Genomic DNA, 13,032 nt, shown 5'->3' with positions numbered 1-13,032 from the left:
CACACAAACGTCTGATGCTTTAAATCACACTTTCCTCTCACCCCAGGAGGGCTGTGTGTGAGCTGAGCGAATGAGTGAGTAAATGAATGAATGCTGGTCTGTTGAGTCACATGTCACACCCCCGGATGGTTTGTTTTATGTCTGCGTGGATCCTCTCCATCATGATGTTACATTAATGTTGAATATTAATTGTATTTTTAGAATCCATCTTGCCTGGTTACATCCAGCATGCCAATATTATCCAAGATGTAAATGTCTGCTGGCCCTATGGCCGGGTCCTCTGCAGTTTTGGATCATTTGTATTGTTTGTAATAAAATGTCTGATGCATGGGCATGTTGGTAAGCCTCAATTGATTGTGCTGGACAGGTCTGATCTCTCTGGGTTATTTCTATCTGACTGCATGGGCTCAACTGTAATTTGAAATTCGGTTCTCACTGGGATGAGTGCAGCAATAATAAGTCATGCAAGACCACTCGTCATCACCATGGTAATATCCATGTTATGCTAATACAGATTATGCTAAACAAGAGAGGATTACTGAGATGAGAGCTTTGGTTATTACTGAGGGGGTGGGTGGGTGAGAAGAGGAAGTGTAGAGTGAGACTGAAAAAGAGAGATCAGTCCTATTTTCACATAATAAATCTTTTCTACAAATCAATAACTTATTATATAATTATAAGCAAATAAATCCATAAATATTAAATAATAAACTTAATTTATATATAATAAAAAATGAAGCCTGCCAAAATGTGTTAGTTAATGTCAATTTAATTGATTACTGTGTTAATAACCACATTAACATTTATATGAATATTATTAATCATGATTCATAATTTTCACAAAACTGACTGATTTGTGTTTTTTGTGTATCTTGAAAGCACTAATAAAAATATTAGAGACATTGCTTCACCATTAAAGTCACATTAAACTCAAACTATGCAATGACAGCTGAAAGACTGTTTAAGTTATAATGGAAATGATTAGCTGACTTTAATATTTGGGGTATGTGTGTTTTTCACACTGGATTCTTAGAATTTTTTTATTTGTTTCATTGTTATGCACACATATTGTGTGGTTTCTTGCTTGTTTACAGTCACTGCGCAATATGCTGGCCTTTATTTCACATTGGAATAGGGCAAAACCAGGTAATATTACTCAACATTTACTAAATATTTAGATTCTTCAATTTTAAAAACCCTAGTATACACATATTGATCATTAAATGATTATTACATGATTTTAATAATATTACCACACACAAACAGAAGTTTGTCTACTATTTTTTAGTGGCAGTGGAAAAAAGCATACCCGAAATCAGAAGGTTGCAGTCACTTTCACTTTTTAACATTATTTATCTTTTCATATGTAATTATTACAGCTAGTTAAGAATCCATTTCCCAGTGAGGCACAGCAACTATTGCAACTTTTGCTAAAAAGACAGTAAATCTTCACAAAGATGAACCCTTGTAATTAAACAAGATAAAAAAAATGTCATGAACTGAGAACCAATAAGTTAAATGCTGACCTTAATAACAGTGTTTTAAAAATGACGGACTCAATTTTCTGACCTATGACATTTTTCTTTGGTGAGGTACACCTCGAAAGGTAGAGCCAGAGGTAAACTGAAGGGGAAAGGGAAGGAGGTGGGGCTTTGAGCAGTAAATGAGGTTCATATAGTGGTCATTAGTTCACATCTGGCAGGACTTTGGAATAGGAGGCTGCAGGGTCGAGCAGGACATTGAGGTAGCAGTTTTATGAAGATGGAGGAGGGGGAAGGGGAAGGACTACACACGTTAGCCATTGTCATGCTGCTGTGTGCTGCTTTGAAACTCCTGCATACCCTGGGGCTCATAAACACTGAAGGTACAGTGTGGAACAATTTATTTCTATATATTTTTGACCTGTCTTACAGTCAGATAGGCTCCTCTACCTTTGTGTGCTCCAGCCAGGCATGCAATTTCTTTCAAAAGTAGCTTTTATACCTGCCTAAAATATAGCAAAATGTTACTCCTTAACTGAGCTACACAGAGACATTTCAAGAACCCATTGGTACGCATGTGTATTTGCTGAATAATGAAGAAAGACAGTCTGTGGTGGTTAAAATGACATGTTTGATTATATATATATTTACAATATGCAGTATACATGTTTTTGTTGTCAATTATTTCCTACATTAGGTGTAAAAATATGCCATTGAGTAATGTTGCCATGCAATTACTTTTCAAATTTGATGTTCCAACTTTTAGTGGCCTTACAGATCTGTAGCAGAGTTCTAGTTTTACAAGTATCATTATCTGGGTTCTAGTAGTCTACAATTAAATGTGAAAACATTTAATTGTGAAACAAAAAAACTTATTGTTTTGTCATTGTGTTTCTCATAAGGCCAAATGAATCAATTTCAAAATATATATTAATTATGTGTATTTTTAAATATATTATTTATTATGTGCAATTTAGGGCTTCCTTTGTTTGTTTGAGCATGTGTGTATGGACCTGACATTTTATAAAAGTGAGATTTTTTCCTGCAGAGGAAAGATAAAGAAATGATCATAAAACAGGATAAGATATAACATATAAATGTCTTATGCTCACTCTATAAAAGCTAGCGTGTTCATGTGTGTGTGTACTTCACCTTTTTCTGTTTTTTACACCTACATCCTATATAAGTTTCTGAGTAACAGCATATTTTTTCAAAGTGACCGTGTCCTCTGCCTGTTTAATTAGCTATTAATGTTGGGGTCAAATGGGACGGGGTGTCCCAGGGGACTCACACAGCTGCATTGGGACGTTCAGTCTCTGTAATCCAGTTCCACTCTTTATGGAGGAGCAGAAAGACTTTATTTGCTACTGGCCTGCTTTCTATATTATAAAGCTTGTGGGCATGGCTGGTGATTTGGGATAAATCGGTTTCATTGTTGGTGCACTGTGTCTGACCTTAAAGGACTTTGAATCCATGTCAACAGTTACTCAGGAAATATATGTCATTCATAATATGTCCGATTTTGTGAGGAGGACCCAGTGCCAGGACAGATCCCCACAAAGGTAGTCACAGACTCTCTGTGTGTTTTTATAGATAAATTGGATGATGATCTGGAGATGACCATGGTCTGCCATCGACCAGAGGGCCTGGAGAAGCTGGAGGCCCAGACCAACTTCAATAAGAGGGAGCTGCAAGTGCTATACCGTGGCTTCAAGAACGTATGGCCTGTTCTTTATTTCCCTTTATTCTTGTGTCCTGCTGCCACACTTTTGAATCCCGATCCGCCAAGGTGCCACTGAGGTGCCACTGAGCAAAGCACCGTCCCCACAAACTGCTCCCTTGGGCGCCTGTCATGGCTGCCCACTGCTCACTCAGGGTGATGGGTTAAATGCAGAGGACAAATTTCACTGTGTGCACCGTGTGCTGTACTGCTGTGTATCACATGTGACAATCATTTCACTTTATTATTTATTATTATTATTAGAAAGCGAACTCAACATCTGTGTGGTGTTGTGGCTCACGCCTGCCTTTGTTCGCATATTGAACTGGAAACTTACCTACCTCCTTGCGTCCAATCCCACTTGTTTCTGCAAACACGCACTCACTTTCTGGTCCCGTGACATAATTAAAGATACTTTAATGGTTAATATACAATTTTTGTTTTATACTGTATAGTTAGTAGGTCCTTTATAATTGGTTGGAACAATGATGCTCATACATTTACATGGTCCAAAATTCGTTCACCTTAACCAAATAAACAATATCAATCCACTATAAATCTTGTGCCCGTGCATTTTTAAATTAAGATGACACTTATCAATAATTAAGAGAGCACAGCTTTTTTGTGGTGTAAAGTCAGATTTTTGCTATTAAAATACAAATAGGGTTTTGGACACTGCTTTGAATGATATTTTTTGCTCAATAGCAGATTATCTGCTGCTTAAACTAAAATGCACAGCACACACTAAAACGTGTCCTCTGCTTTTAACCCATCACCCTTGGCGATCAGTGGTTAGCCATGAAAGCAGTGTGTGGGAACAGTGCTTTGCTCAGTGGCTCAGAATCCGAACCGGTAACCTTCTGAGTCCGCCTGCTTACCTGCTAGGCCACCACTGCCCCAAGTGCCCACTGCTTCTCTATGGAGTAAAGGGAGAACCTTCGAGATGGACAGTCATCTCTGCAGCAATCAACTGGTTGTGGCACGAGGTGTAAAGGAGATGCAAATGCTCGACATATGAAAATAAATGTGAATTTAGGGAGACCTCTCTCCCTACCTGGAGTTGGCAAGCCACCCTTTTCCGGTCATGAACCATGGTGTCAGATTTGGAGGTGCTGATCCCCACTTCACACTCAGCTACGAACCTACCCAGCAAGAGCTGAAGGTCAGAGCCTGATAGGGTGCCCCTGGGGACACGGTCAAAAGCCTTCTACAAATCCACAAAACACATGTGGATTAGTTGGGCAAACTCCTATGCCCCCTCAATGGACCCTCCACTCCAGTACTTTGGAGTAGACCTTTCCAGGGAGGCTGTGGAGTGTGATCCCCCTATAGATGGAACACACCCTCTGTTCCCCCTTCTTAAACAGGGAAAACACCAGAACTGCCCCCGATGTCCACGCAATGTTGCAGAGACGTGTCAACCACGACAGCCCTACAACATCCATAGCCATGAGATACCCAGGATGGATCTCATCCACCCCCGGAGCTCCATCACTGTGTAGCTGTAAACAGTGTGAGCGAGTTGCTGCTTTCCTCTCCTGAGGTGTAGGATGCTTTGCCAGAACCTCTTTCGAGCCGATTGGTAGTCTTTCTAGTGTCCAAAACATATGGTTGCAGATCAGATGATACGACTACAAAGTCAATCATTGACCTGCGACCTAGGCTTCCTTGCGCGACTGGTCTCCTCGACCCCACGGTAGCTTTCGTAGGCCAACGAGGTCCGGTCGCACGAATTCGTCGGTACTCCCCGCCTCCGGAATCGCCAGGGGGAACATGGACAGCGTGGCAGATCCTCTCGACCCCACGGTAGCTTTCGTAGGCCGCCGAGAGTCTGTCACGCTTGGGGAACTGATAAAACATGACGTGGATCATGGCGTGGAACTGGAGGTGCGTCGCTGGAATCCGGACGAGATAGCGGCATCGGGGGACATCCATACATGGAACTTTGGACATGGAACTGTGGGGCAGACGTCCTCCCGACGAACCACGGCTCCCTGGATCTCAGCGGGGCGTCGATCAGCTGCGTCCACATGGTCTGCTCATTCTGACACAAGTGGGCTGGACATGGCGATGAAGGAGGACGCATACGCACAACTTCACACGATAGGGGTTTAATACAAACTACACGAGACAAGGGAACATAAACACGCACAATGACCCGACGGCGAACAGACACGAACAGGATAGTTTTATACAATTATATAAATAGACAACAGGTGAACACGATCATGGAACATTACACGAGACGAACATGAAACTCCGGTATGGACTCCGGATCCGGAGTAACCCCTGCCAGTCCGGATCATGACAGCTACCTTAAATAAAGAAAGAACTTACTTTGGAGCTGCAGGGAAAGGAGAAACATATAACTAACATGGTCAATTCTGTGAACTCATTTAATATCAGGCTACAACTGCTGTCTGTTTGCAGGCTGCAACGTTGTGACCTGTGGAACTTTCCTCACAAATCCTAATGAAATTATCACAATGCAAAATGACATTGAAATGAAATCCAGGGCAACAACTGCTGGTATCCAAACTTTAGAAAGTTTAGCACTCCAAGGACAACACTGGAGAGGTTGAACTGGTGGCACATATATTTATTTTCCTTTTTTGATGCCACTGCACCTCAGGTACACCACCTGAAAATATACACATATTTACAGCATTTATCTGACGCCCTTATCCAGAGTGACTTACAATCAGTAGTGACAAGGACAGTACCCCTGGAGCAACTTAGGGTTAAGTGTCTTGCTCAGGGACACAATGGTAGTACGTGAGATTTGAACCTAGGTCTTCTGGTTAAAAGGTGAGTGTGTTATCCATTTAAAAAAGTAAAGTCATTGTGATACACAGCACACGGTGCACACAGTGAAATGTGTCTTCTGCATTTAACCCATCACCCTAACTGAGAAGAGGGCAGCCATGATAGGCGCCCGGGGAACAGTGTATGGTGCTGGTGGCAGGTTGACGGTGCTTTGCTCAGTGGCACATCAGTGGCACCCTGGCGGTTCGGGATTTGAACTGGAAACCTTCTGATTATGGGGCCGCTTCCTTAACCGCTAGGCCACCACTGCCCCGCCACTAGGCTACTACCACCCTGGTACATATAATTCAGATGGAGATTTTCTCCGGAAAATCACCGTTCTCTGCTCCCACAAGACTTCCCGTGAGAAATATCAACTCACCCTCAATTTATGGAGAAACATACTGGTCATTTTTAGTAAAACAGATGCAGCACAAGCTTGACACTATAAACTCAGTTGTCATAACAGGAAGAAGTAAATAAAACCAAAATACAAGCACTCCCAACCCATAAACAAAAATACAGCATACATATAATTGCACTGATACACATATCAATCTGCTGTGCTACACAGGTCAAAGCTCAGATCCACAACAACAGATGAGCCTCTGCCATTACAAAGTAAAAATATAAAAAAGAAAAAAGTTAAATTAAAAACACATTCCAAATAAATACAAAATTATTGGCATATAGAGATTCTGTGCACACCGTGGTTAAAGATAAATCTGTAACCACAACGCATTGCACATTACACATTTAAAACACTTAAAAAATTATAAAACCTCTCTGTTTTCCTCGGGGGCTAAATGCTATCTGTGCATGTGTGTGTGTGGGATTCATCTTTTAAATATTCTCCCCTCACTCCACCTTTTCTTCACATCTTCTTTTCCTGCTTCAGGAGTGCCCCAGTGGAGCAGTGAATGAAGACACTTTCAAACACATTTACTCCCAGTTTTTTCCACACGGAGGTTTGTGTCTCTTTAACGGTGCTAAATATGTATGTCATCTGAACATGTTCGGCTCGTTGTGTCTTACTGCAAGGATTTTATATATTGTTCATGGTTGTTTTATTTTATTTTCATTGATATAATTTATATCAATCAACTTCTTTAAAATTACATAAAAAATGCTTTTGGTCTTGTTTGTGCTACACCCACCATTACTGTTTTCTAGATGCCACCACATATGCCCACTACCTGTTCAATGCATTTGACTCATCCCAAAATGGCTCCATCAAATTTGAGGTAGTCAGCCTTCTACTGTTTTTCTGTGTCGCCACCTGATTCTCAAATACGTGTCACATAACAAATGTAAATATGATACAACATGGATGCTACTTGCAACAAAATGATTGTTCTTATATAATGACTTCTCTGCTTTCCTTGCTCTGCAGTGTACTGGTTGTGTTTATAAGGATGTCTACCATATTTCTTTATTTTCTTTCCTCCATCCCAGGACTTTGTGATGGCACTGTCCATCTTATTAAGAGGTACCACAAGAGAGAAGCTACAGTGGACATTTAACCTATATGACATTAACAGAGATGGCAATATCAATAAAGAGGTTTGCTCAACTGTGTGAATTGACTATATATAGACAATGAAAGCATATAATGTGGTGTAACAAAGACGTTTACATGTACATATGTGCTCTTCAGGAAATGACAGACATTGTTAGAGCAATTTATGATATGATGGGCAAGTACACCTACCCAGTCCTGAAAACAGATACACCTAAGCAACATGTGGATGCTTTTTTCCAGGTTAGAACCTTTCTCTTTTAAATTCATACGAAACATGACCCAAATGAGTTTCAGTCTTTGTTTTGTTTTCCTTAACCCTTCAAGAAAATGGACAAAAATCGAGATGGAGTAGTGACCCTTGATGAGTTCATATTCTCCTGCCAAGAGGTCAGTCATGTGTAAATGGAAGTAAATAAGTAAATTAGTTATATATATATAGTCTATATATAGACACACATGCACGCACACACACATATATAGAGGGGCACAGGTTGTAATTGTCAGGATTGGGTCAGGGGGGCATATGAGACATCGTGGTGCATCGTGGTGAAGCTTTGCTGAGTGGGGAGCGGGCATGGTGCTCTGTGGTAAAGCTATGTGGGGAAGGTGGTGCATGCAGCTGAGTGAGGAGCGAGTGTGGTTTGTTGTGGTGTAGCTTTGCTGTGCGGGTGGTGCATGCAGGTGAGTGGGGAGAAGACATGGTGCATAGTAGTGAAACCATGCTGGGTGGGACGTGCATGCAGCTGAGTGGGCAGCAGGCGCGGTGTGTTGTCAGGTGGCATGCCAGGTGGCTGGTGTGTGCAGCTGAGTGAGAAGCAGGTGGGGTACACCGTTGTAAAGCCGCGCTGACCGGCTGGTGCATGCAACTGAGTGGGGAGAGGACATGGTGTATAGTAGTGAAACCATGCTTGGTGGGGCGTGCATGCAGCTGAGTAAGGAGCAGGTGCAGTACACCATGGTGAAGCCGTGCTGGGCGGGTGGTGGTTGTGGTTGACCGGTCACGGTGCGTCATGGGAAAGGCATGCTGTGCGGGTGGTGCATGAAGCTGAGTGGGAAGAGGACACGGTGCATAGTAGTGAAACTGTGTTGGGTGGGACGTGCGTGCAGCTGAGTAAGGAAAATGTGCGGTTCGCCGCGGAGAAAGTCGTGCTGTGCGGAGCGCAGGCATGGTATGCTGTGGTAAAGCCATGCCGGGTGGCTGGTGTGTGCAGCTGAGTTAGAAGCAGGTGGGGTACACCGTTGTAAAGCCATGCTGGCCGGCTGGTGCATGCAGCTGAGTGGGGAGAGGACATGGTGCATAGTAGTGAAATCATGCTGGGTGAGGTGTGCGTGCAGCTGAGTAAGGAACAGGTGTGGTACGCGGTGGAGAAAGTCATGCTGTGGGGAGCGCAGGCATGGTATGCTGTGGTAAAGCCATGCCGGGTGGCTGGTGTGTGCAGCTGAGTTAGAAGCAGGTGGGGTACACCGTTGTAAAGCCATGCTGGCCGGCTGGTGCATGCAGCTGAGTGGGGAGAGGACATGGTGCATAGTAGTGAAATCATGCTGGGTGAGGTGTGCATGCAGAGTAAGGAACAGGTGTGGTACGCGGTGGAGAAAGTCATGCTGTGGGGAGTGCAGGCATGGTATGCTTTGGTAAACCCATCCTGGGTGGCTGGTGCATGCAGCTGAATGAGGAGCAGGTGCTGTACACCATGGTGAAGCCGTGCTGGGCGGGTAGTGCATTCAGCTGTGTGGGGAGCAGGCATGGTGAGTCGTGGTGAATCAATGCTGGGTGGGGCATGCAACTGAGTGGGGAGTTGCACTGTAGGGAGAGTGGGAGAATCTGTGGGAGAGTGAACTTTGAGAGAACAGGCAGAGTTTGTAGCAGGTTAAAACGTCCTAATAAAGGCTTGTGCTGTCACGTCCACGCCGGCATGACACGGCAGGTGTATGGAGAGGAGGACGAAGAGTGACGAGGAGACGAGGAATGAAGGACGCTATCACCTGACATCACGAAACAGGGGTTTAATGGTGAATCACAGGACGGGAGACATCCGAGACGTTGACAGTGGTGAACACAGAACATAACGTTAAAGACCTGACAGTGAACAGAAATGAACAGGGCAGTTTTATACAATTAACACAGGTGAAAACGATTAGGGAACATTTCACATGACAACAATGAAACTGTTCAACAATGAAACTGATCCCGGACCGGAGTAACCCCATTTCAGAGCGGATCGTGACATGTGCAGAGATGAGAGGTCAAAATAGGTGATTCTCTGAAGCAGTTAGTCCAAATCATCAGGCAAAGAGAGATGTCTGTAAGCAGGCAAAGGTATTCCATCTTTTTGTCCAAATCAGCATGCTGGAGGCTCGGTTGGGGTGTGTGTACCAAAACAGAACCAAGATCAGGGTAACAGTCCAAAAAGCACCAGCATCACATCAGCATTTGGAAGAGTTGAACGACATGTTTTTATTTGTTTTTGCCACAGAGGGTCCTACATGCCCCATGTTTACATGGTGGACCCATAGGAGTCATGACCATAATCTGTGCATGCACTCTGCTATGCATTCATGGAAAGCTTTGATTCATTTGTACTGAATCTTGGATCTTGTTCGGTAAGGATCTTGCATTATGGGATCTGGAGTTTGTGTGTTATCAGCGCAATCATGGAACACATTTAAAACTGAAAGCTTTGATTTGTTTGTAAAACACACTGTAGGAATTTCTGTGTGGTAAAGTTAATAACTCCCAAGCATGAGAAATGTGCCGCGTGAGCGTGAGAACTTGTTGAAATGAATATGTCTCACAGAGCCTATCTGTTACGCCCTAAGTTCAGTTGTGGTTTTTGATAAGGGTGACATTGGCTGTTGCACAGGATGACATTATTGGCATCAGCTGGGGAGAAGCCTCTCACAAAGCATAAAACAGGCTGGACCATCCCTGCCTGCATTGATTGGCTGATTTATGCGCACGTGGGATGACTGCGCATAACCAAGCCAAGTGCGTATGTGCAGCCAGATGAAAACAGAGATCTGTACTTGTCATACTAATTAAATAAATGAAGAGGTGAAATTATTGTACAAATATGATTATTGTTATTTGTCTGGCAACTGGCAAGACGTTTCCATGTGAATTTCCTGAGCAGAGCTGTAACTTTGACATTGTATTCGGGGTTTGGACAAAAAATTTTGTGCCCAAAGATTCTCCTATACATTGTATTGGAGGGGGTTCCAGTGTGTGTACCAGTAATAGCATAAAGATTTCTGCACCCCAAAGGAACATGAAATGTCGCACTATCTATTGTGTTAAATGAGAGAGTGAACATTTTTAAACAATCTGTATAATGTATAGCTCGTTTATTTAAATTTTCTTGTTTTTCTAAAAAAAATAATTGTGATCTTTTTCTTCATGTGAGACTAGTGGGGCAGCGCCCCATCACCTCTTATTGACAGACTGCCATTGGTTCTAAGTCAAACCTATTCTCTTTTTGCCTAGGATGACAACATCATGAGATCTCTACAGCTCTTTGAAAATGTCATATAGAAGAATGAGCAATGTCTGATATGCATATGGAAAGCAAAACAGAGGATGGGATGAAGCTGAAGAACTGGAAATCAATGAGACTGCTTTTCTATCCTTCCAGCAACACCATAGAAATCATGTGGTAATTAAGTACTGAAGTTGACCCCAACTCGTGAAGATTTTACATTATATTACCATGGTAATGATCAATCAGGATTTACCTACCCCCAAACCACAATTTTCTTGTGTTATATATAGGGCTGTCAAAAATAACATGTCAATAGCTGTGATTCATTTAAAATATTTAACATGTTAAATGAAAACCAATGCCCTTAATTAAGCATTTGCTGCACAATCCCATGTATGTGTCACATTTACACTTGGGCATGTTTGCTGTGCAGTGAGCACAGGAGGAGCAACCTGTCATTGTCTCTTGCTCATGACGACAGAGCTTTCTAAACCCCAAGCAATACTGATTAGTCAACACCTTCTTGGAAATTATATAATTGTATTTGATTGGAGTTGCGCTTGCTCAGCGATTGAATAGTTAAAAAAAAATTTAAACCCTCTGCAGTCTGCACTGCATACAATGTGAAGCACATGATTTCACCCGATTTAATAAAAATGGTAAGAGCCTTTGTTGATAACTTTTAATGCAAACCCTGAGCCTCGTTCCCACACTTGTAATAGTTTTAAATATTTTAGAAGACTTTGATTTTAGTTCTTTGCACAACATGCAATTCATTTATTCATTTATTTTAATCAAACAGCAGCCCTAACTACATATTGTATAGTTTTGTTTCAGTGTTGTTTTTATGCTTGTTCCACTTATAGGGAACACATTAATGTATACTGTCGTCATTTTGCATCTCTCCCCGCAATTAAATGTGTACATGTCTTATTGTCAAATACTAAAGCTATAGCACGTCCAGGTCAGTCTCTATATCCAACTTCAGGTCCTGCCGCTGAGTGTCCCTTTTTGTTCTGTAGACTTGTGGTGTTTATGGTGTTAATGTGACATGTTGGCATGTAGTTTTTGTGCAACCTCTTTTATAACCTGCCTGTTTCCTGTTTGTCCTGTGAATAGTTTGTTTGTCATGAACGTAATTTATTCAGCTCTTTCAGCATTTGTTAAGTCAAAAATGATACCTGATTGATTTTGCACAAGCTAAGAAATTAAATGTTTAAAATTGTTTAGATGATAAATACACTATACTTAAAGGTATTGTGAAATATTACTACATATTGTTTATGTTACATTTGCCATATCAGCTGGAGGCATATTGCAAAACTCTTGCAACAAGAGTTGTAGACCAGTCGGCCACAGAATTAAAACCACTGACAGGTGAAAGAAAAAAACACTGATTAGTGAACTAAAGGATTGTCATTGTTAAACACATCAAGCACAGCACACGGTGCACACAATGAAATGTGTCCTCTGCTTTTAAGACATCATCCTTAGTTAGCAGAGGGCAGCCATTAAAGGCACCCAGGGAGCAGTGTGTGGGGATGGTGCTTTGCTCGGTGGGACATGAGCAGCACCTTGGTGGTTCGGGATTTTAACTGGCAACTTTCTGATTACAGGTCCGCTTCCTTACCCCACTTGGCCACCACTGCCCCATCTGTAGTAGTGCCCTATTTGATAACAGTAATATACTTGGGTATGGATATAGTTATTAGTCAGCAAGTAAACATGAAGCTGTGTTGAAAGTGTACGATTTTAAGTGACTTGGCAAGGACTCAAAACCAGCAAGTTTTCCTCAGTGTCAACAGTATGCAGTGGTCATAACTTACCCAAAAGTGTTCCCAGGAAGGTCAACTGTTGACCTTATGACAGGGTCATGTAATTTACCTAAAGATTGTTCCAAACCACATTTACCCCACCATGCTAACATTATCTCTAATTAAGGTGGCAAGATAAATGTTTACTTTTGAAAGGGCTTGAGTAACATGACAAAGAGTTCCAGTTAATGACGTGGCCTCCAACATGTTGACC

At 42.2% G+C, this 13,032-nt stretch overlaps 1 protein-coding gene across 7 annotated transcripts in view; it reads left to right on the top strand.

The window, feature by feature from the left end:
* kcnip1a (Kv channel interacting protein 1 a) overlaps positions 1 to 12,469 on the top strand; it is a 34,837-nt gene extending 22,368 nt beyond the window's left edge. For 5 of the 7 annotated variants that reach the window (XM_028960771.1, XM_028960774.1, XM_028960773.1 and 2 more), the window contains exons 2-8: positions 3,075 to 3,199; positions 6,905 to 6,974; positions 7,180 to 7,250; positions 7,462 to 7,569; positions 7,664 to 7,768; positions 7,853 to 7,915; positions 11,010 to 12,469. In XM_028960771.1, the coding sequence (XP_028816604.1) occupies positions 3,075 to 3,199; positions 6,905 to 6,974; positions 7,180 to 7,250; positions 7,462 to 7,569; positions 7,664 to 7,768; positions 7,853 to 7,915; positions 11,010 to 11,057 (590 nt within the window). In that variant the 3' untranslated portion in view covers positions 11,058 to 12,469. Of the gene's footprint in view, positions 1 to 1,756; positions 1,865 to 3,074; positions 3,200 to 6,904; positions 6,975 to 7,179; positions 7,251 to 7,461; positions 7,570 to 7,663; positions 7,769 to 7,852; positions 7,916 to 11,009 lie in introns of those variants that run through there. The other 2 variants (XM_028960770.1, XM_028960775.1) reach the window with 2 other exon arrangements.
* Positions 12,470 to 13,032: the final 563 nt, after the last annotated feature.

Source organism: Denticeps clupeoides, chromosome 18, assembly GCF_900700375.1.
Source record: "Denticeps clupeoides chromosome 18, fDenClu1.1, whole genome shotgun sequence".
In the NCBI taxonomy this organism is placed as follows: domain Eukaryota; kingdom Metazoa; phylum Chordata; class Actinopteri; order Clupeiformes; family Denticipitidae; genus Denticeps; species Denticeps clupeoides.
This window is presented reverse-complemented; position numbering and strand designations above follow the sequence as displayed.